The sequence below is a fragment of the Triticum urartu genome, chromosome 3A (genome assembly GCF_056163025.1).
Source record: "Triticum urartu cultivar PI428250 chromosome 3A, HENAU_Tu73, whole genome shotgun sequence".
NCBI lineage: Eukaryota > Viridiplantae > Streptophyta > Magnoliopsida > Poales > Poaceae > Triticum > Triticum urartu.
Window position 1 is genome coordinate 633,927,888 of NC_141875.1, and position 7,291 is coordinate 633,935,178.

The window sequence follows — 7,291 nt, forward strand, 5'->3', positions numbered from 1 at the left end:
CATGACAATTACAGAGTGATAGACCAGCAAATGATTGATTAGTTGAGAAAATTGAGGAAGGTAATCCTTCTACTTTTTTTCCGACTCAAGGGGCAACGTCCCCAGCTTCAATTAAGAAGCTGATAACACAGCAAAAGTAACAGAGGTCTTTTTTCTACCAAGCGCCTACTTTCAAGTCCTCTACTCTGGGAACTTGGGAAGTACACAAAACTACAGTCAAAGAAACTGAAACAGCGTACATCTCTAGCAAAGCATACCAGGAACAAGGATAGCACCTAAGAAAGCAAAACCAGAGCACGCAACAACATCCTGATAGTTCACAGCACCTTCTTTTTTTCACCACTTCCAACGCATTGCTTCTTTTTTTCATTTCAGTCTTTGTCAACGATGCCCAGCCTCTATTCCTGTTGAATCAGACGCCAATACCAGCAGCAACTTTGCTCCGTAGCAAAGGATTTTTCCGAGCCTTTTCCCTGTTCAGAATAGACCAAGAAAATAACAGCTGAGATATGACTATTGCCAAACTATTAGGATCAGCAGGGTAAACACGCTGGAAGCAGGCTTTGTTTCTAATTTTCCACAACCCCCATAAAACCGAAGCCACTCCAGATGCCACAGCCTGCCTTACCACATTTCCTTTAAACGGCAAAATCCAATCATAAAGCTCTTCTATTTTCCCAGGCATCACATTACAATCTAATGCACAAGAACTTACATTCCACACATATTTGGCTACACTATAACCGAAGAACAAATGATCAATAGTTTCTTTACAAGAACAAAACCTACAACGCTCATCACCTGTCCAACCACGATGCACTAAGTTATCCTTAGTTAGAATACTGTCCATAAAAGCCATAGATTTTTTTGAACTCTAAGAGGTATTTTAATTTTCCAAAAGCTTTTAAATTTACATTGAACCTGCTGCATCTTAAGAAAATTATACAGAGATTTAACCAAGAAAAATCATTTCTTAGTCAAAAGCCATCTACAACTATCTCGATCTTTAGATAACATTACATTAGCACATTAAGCTCGGCCCAAAGTTTAGCTGTTTCACCAAAAAGGACTCTACGAAATCTAATACAACCTCAACCTTCTTCAAAAACCTTAGCTACTGTAAAATTGACACTAAAAGTTAAATAAGTACAGCCTATTAAAACATCCCCTAAGTGAGTTATTGCCAATCCATAAACCTTCGCAGAAAAGAGTGTTTTCACCATTACCAACTACTTTTCAACAACATCTGAAATATCCTTTTTCTAGGTAACCTATTCTGACTGTTCTGCAACAACATGACCATCTGTTTTACTTGCACGGCTCTTTGAATATTCTCTAGTGTTGGCAAAGCAGATAGATAAGTTCTTGAATACCAAACAAAATAAAATCATAGATTGTTATCTCAAGCGTCATAGTTTTAACTTCAGGCCTACGACGGCACTGTTTACATGTATCAGGGTGTCAATGACTTGCATTCTGCAGGAAAGTTTAACAGGGTGCTAATTACTTGGTTGAGGGCCGAATGAAATGATTCCGGTGCAGAGTTTCATAAACAAGGTGTAAAAAAGTCGACCATGAAAACTAGATTAGAAGCATGTCTTAATAATGCACCTTCATTCTTCTCAGAAGTAGGGATTAGCAAGCATCCAAAGAACCAATGGGACGATAACTGATACGGTTGATTTCGTGGATGCGTTTGGCAGCCACGGGTACGCATCTGGAGGCGGCGTCACACACTTGTCGCCATTGAAGTACACTCTTCTTGGAAAGGCCCATCCTGCCCGCAAGGTGAATGTTGACGGGTCCTTCCGGAATAGTAGCTCAGACTGAACATATCCATCAGGTCCAGCAGTCAAGAGATAATCATTGTAGTGCCTGATGCCCCATAACAGAGCGGTGTCATCTGCGATAAGAGGATTTGTCAATAGCCGAAAAAACATTCACAAGGAATATCAATTGTCCAGGGATGAGGTGCTCACTCATAAGTCCATAAGGGTTCAGAGCTGTGTAGTTGAAGCTGGTAATGCTAGTCAAGCTGTTGAAATTAGGGTGCTGAGCTACTAGGTTCCACTGCGAGTAATTCATCCCGTAGTTGAAGTTTGTCACTGTGATCTTTACTCTCCAGTACTCCTTGTAGTTAGCCTTCACATGCCAATGAACTCTTATTGGGCACATATGAGTAGTGCATTGGACCAGAGGTGCCAAGCCGTTCTTGTCTTGACCATTCATGACAGAACCAAGATAAGGTGAGTTTCCCCTATAAAAGTGTAGCATCCACTGTCAGATAACTAAACAATAAGCTGGCTCTTCATTCTAGTTTATTATTTGGATTATGTCAAATGTAACTTACTCTACACAGATTCCTGGTTTTGTGCTGTTATCTTGGCAGCCACATGAGCATTTGGGGCAGGTAACAAGTGTGTCGCTGTAAAACGCGCTGAGAGATAAACAACACGTGGGATACCTCAGAGCGCGAAACTGTGAGTAGGTACAAGTCACAGTCCATGTCACTGCACAATAAAATAAACAGTCAGATATGCATGCTAGTTACTGAGATATTCTTTCCATGCATCAAGAAATGTAGACAATGGCTTACTGTGGGCTTGAGTTTTCCTCCTTCCATCTGGTGTAGTGAACTTTGTAGGTTCATCTAACTTGGTTGCAGGTCCACAGGTATACCCTGGACCAGGGGCCTTCAGAGTGAAATTCACAGGCAATTCCAGAGTCTTGGCTGTGGTCCCTGATCGACCAACTGACACTTCAAAGCACGCCACAGCATTAGCAGGGTCCTGTGCCAGTGAGCTGAGGACTCCACCTTTGCAGCAGTTGGCCCTCTGCCTATTGGAAGGTGCCCCGGGAAGCAGGTCGACTATCTCCGGGTTCACCTTGCAGCTGTGAGGGATATCATATTTGAATTTGGAGCAATCGCCTTGCTCTGTAGCCTGTCCACCTTGCACATACCAGATTATCTCCTTCTTTGACCACACCCAACCGAGCTTCCATCCCGGTGGCTGAATGTGGCGGTACTGCTGATAGTTGAATAGTGAAACCTCAGCCTGGAGAAATTACATCATGTCAGCATTTGGAAGAGGATAAACAATGGAAAGGTACAGTCTCATGCCTGAGCAGTCATTGCTGTACAGTATGTATATTTCATAATGTGGAATTGTAGAGGGATTATTCTTGTTCAACAAGTGATTCATCCTTACCACATAGCCATCTGGAACCCAGCTCCTCACATCCCATCTGATTGTGATGTTGCCCGTTGGATCAAGGGGGTCGTAGGCTCCTGCAGAGAACAGCAGAGGAAAAAGTAAATAGTAAAAATGCTTTCGTGGCTCGGAGTAAAAATGTTAACTTCGTCAGACAGAGGATCAAGGTTGGATGTCCTGACAATCTCTGGTCTTACAGTCGAAAAAAAAACAGTTCTGGTCTTACAGAGGTAGGAAAAAGAAGAGAGGACATTTGGGAGGTGTTTATACAGAGGTAGAGCCTAACATGGAAGTTGACTACAGTCCGCTGAAGATGCAGGAACAGCTGAAGAAATACCTCATATCAATAACCAGGGAGAGATCAAAACAGTAAGAAATAAAAATTTAAATGAATAAGCATAATAAGCATATGAAAGACTAGCAGTTGTAACCCAAGACAAACCATAGCTCTAGCAAACCAACAAAAGACCAAAAGCACACTAAAAATTACAGTTAACATCACACTTAAATTCCACTATGATTTATAGTGTAAATTCACTGATAATATAAGTAATTACACTACAAGTCCACTAAGATTTACAGTGTAAAATCACAGATCAAGATAGAGTAAAAAACACTAAAAAATCCACTATGAATTACTGTGTAAATTCAAATGATAAGATAGAGTAATTACACCAAAAAATCTAGTAAGAATTACACTGTAAAAATACTGATAAGCAGAGAAAATGACCGCTAACAGTTGCAACCCAAGATAAACGCTGACTCTTGCAAACTAACAAAAGACCAAAATTACACTGTGATTGCATGAGTACACCTTCAAAATTATTAAAAAAACTGCTGCATATTACCACTGTAAGAACTGTAGATTACCACTGTAAATTAGTGTAAGTTTGTCAGCCTTATTTGTAATTTACACTAGTAAATCAATTGAATAACAGTAGTATATTTACAGTTTTACGGTGGATTTGTAGATTTGCAATTTTCACAGTAAGAGAGTGCTATCATCTAACATTGACAAAACCCCAAAACTATCTAGAAAAATAATGTTACTCGACAAAGACAAACCAACCAAACAAAGACAAACCAAATAAAATTGCCCTAAAAAGTACGCTGTAACTGCTGTGCGACTTACAGTGAGCTGCACACGAATTACAATGTAATTTCTCTATGATTTGCATAGTAATTGCCCTGCGAAATACACTGAATGTTGCACATGAATAATAGTAGTAGTTTCCCTAAATTTATAATGTAAAATCCCTCAAATTACAGTGCAAATGCACTCAAATTACATTGTAATTGACCTGAATTTACAGTGTCGATTGCCCCTGAAGTTACACTTTTAGTGAAACTGCAAGTTAAGCAGTAAACTCCAAAAAAGGTTCTAAAAATGAATGCAATATACATCAAACCTAGTAGCAATCCATTTGACAAGCCTTTCAGGGAGCTCAGTTCTGACAAAATAAAGAACACACTCCATCCCATATCTCTGAATAATATTCTTATACAGCCATCAACAACGCCACATAAAAGAACTTCCCAGAATATCTAGTAAAGGTTGAACAAACAGGAAAATCACTATATCTCTTATGTCTCTAAATGAAACAAAAAGGGAAAACAAATAAAAAACTAAGGTAGATTACTGTGGAAGATGATTATAAACAATACTGGTCTAAGTACATAGGTAACACTAAAGTAAATTTCTAAAAAAAGAAGTGACTAGTCCGATATGAAAAGAATTTGATGCAACTAACCACATTCTTTGTGCCGGAACATGAAAGCTTTCATTTCAAACATTTTACTTTCTGAAAAAAATAACAAATGAATGAAGAGGACTGTAAACCAAAGGAAGGTGGAAAAGGCATAAATAAAGAAAAATAAAAAATGCAAGGACTACAAGTAAACAAATAGCACGCAAATGATTCATATAGAACTTCAGTAGAGCTTTCTAAAAGTTGCCATCATCTACAAATAGTTCCTGCATAAAAAGAGATAGCCAATAAACAAATTAAAATGAACTAAAATAAAGAACTAAACCAAATGAGGAAAATAACAAAAAAATAGACAAGAATAACTACCGACGACAACTCATATGAATCATAAACCACGAAGTTGCTGGGCACAAAAGGTTCATCAAAATAATCTGCAGTTTCAAAAGTTGATACTACAGGAACGTCCTGGTGAGAACCTTCCGTAGTCTACCCATTAAACTAATCCTATAAGCTTACATGACACACAAAAAGGAAGAGTTGAAAAAGAGTAAAGAACTTATAGTGTAATTTAGAGTGCAACGTTCTGCAGTTCAATTACAGTAGAAGATCACAGTTTTACAGTTTGAATCACATTGTAATTTACAATTGATTTACAGTTAAATAACAGTGAAAATACATTATATTATAGTTGAATTACAGTGTAATTTACAGCAGAATTACAAAGTAAACAATACAGTAGAATTACAGTGTAACTGTAGTAGATCAATACTGTAATTTATAGTAGCTTTACAGTGCAATTTACAATAGAATTATAGTGTAAAAATACAGTAGAATTACATGTAATTGCAGTGGATTAACAGTATAATTTCAATAGATTTATAGTGCAAATTTATAGTAGAATTACAAATACAGTGTGAGCCAGAACCATACTCCAAATGTAGTGAACAAATAGGTACTACATAACACCAAGCTAAACATTAAACAACCTAATATAGTGTGAGCATCGAAAGTTCCAATAGCCCGTTGCAACAACTATTTGTGCAGAGATAAGCATGAACAGAGACAATAACTGAAAGACACATTAACTAAGCAAAAAAAAAGGCAAACCAGCAAACACACACACACACACCCAAAGAGATTTGGTTGCTTCATATATATGACTAAGGCCCCGAACGGGGCCTAAATAGATGAGTTCAGAGAGGGGAGGTTTGGCTAAAACACTACCTGCACTCCACTTAACTAGATCACAATTTTAGAAAGAATTATCACAATAATCAACATGAAGAAGCACAAGCCCCACCGATACAGACCACAAATCCACACTGAAATCAAAACCTAGCCAAGAGGAATCAAACACCTACATCTACAGAGACAATGGGAGAATGAGGTAGAGCTCATATTTGCTACTCCAGCGGAATCAAGCCTCTAGACATACATCTACATCAAAACGGGCAAGGGGAATTAGACGCCCAGGGGAATCGAACACCTACTACTACATTTAACAAGAAAAAAGGCCAGGGCGATCAACCATCTGCACATACATCTACGTCAAATGTGCTAGCAGAATCAAAACGCCTGGGGGATCCAAACACATACCACTACATCCACCACAAAAGGCCCAGGGGAATCAAAATACGTGCACCTTCATCCACATCAAACTTCAGGGGATCGAATCGAGTCAAACTACAAGATCTGGAAGGGACAGGAGCACCAAAATTGAACAGGGAAAGGGAGAACCACTACACAATACACACAAACCGAACTCACAACCACTGGAGTGGAAATGTTGAAGATGGAGGAGAGGGAGAGCTCGGATTGGCCATGGAGGAAGAAGAAATCGCAAGGACTCGCATCCTTTCGGTGCCGCCTAACGAAATGGGGAGATATTAAAAGGAAATTTAAAATAGAAGTGGAAAAGGCAGCGCGAGCTAACGGGCTGGCCCGGAAACTAAAGCGGACCCGAGATGAAAAACACCAACTCCAAGCGCGAATCTCCGCGCAAGATCGGAGAGCCACAAATTCAAACGAAGACGAATTGCAACCGAGCGAGAATCAAACACCCGCAGACAAAATCTAAACGGCCCACACATAGCAGCTGGATTTCAAAAAAACCCAAAAGCCCACACATGCCAAATGAATTTTGGTTACAAATACTACTCCCTCCGTTCCAAAATAGATGACCCAACTTAAGAGTAGTTAGGAGTTGGAAGTACAGAACACAGAACACAGAACGGCAACTTGAGAGTTGAGAAACATGAGAGGGAACGAAAGGGTGGTATTGGAGAGGCGTCAAAGAAAAAAGCACACCTCTCAACCATCTGGTCGCGGTTGCGTGCTACTAGAGACGAGAAGGGGAAGGACAAGGGCAGC

The 7,291-nt window shown here is 39.4% G+C and overlaps 1 protein-coding gene across 2 annotated transcripts; it reads right to left on the minus strand.

Annotated features, from left to right (window-relative positions):
* Positions 1–19: 19 nt before the first annotated feature.
* On the minus strand, positions 20–6,935 carry LOC125526680 (COBRA-like protein 1). 2 transcript variants are annotated; one of them, XM_087513699.1, is made up of 8 exons: positions 6,518–6,935; positions 4,964–5,187; positions 3,210–3,289; positions 2,597–3,056; positions 2,351–2,510; positions 1,980–2,257; positions 1,612–1,903; positions 20–473 (listed from the first exon to the last, which is right to left on the minus strand). In XM_087513699.1, exons 2-7 carry the CDS (start codon positions 5,004–5,006, stop codon positions 1,623–1,625), a joined length of 1,302 nt encoding a protein of 433 aa, XP_087369825.1. In that variant the 5' UTR covers positions 5,007–5,187; positions 6,518–6,935; the 3' UTR covers positions 20–473; positions 1,612–1,622. The 2 variants fall into 2 exon arrangements, with proteins under 2 accessions (XP_087369825.1, XP_087369824.1); XM_087513698.1 differs by having other exon boundaries at positions 4,964–6,935.
* Positions 6,936–7,291: the final 356 nt, after the last annotated feature.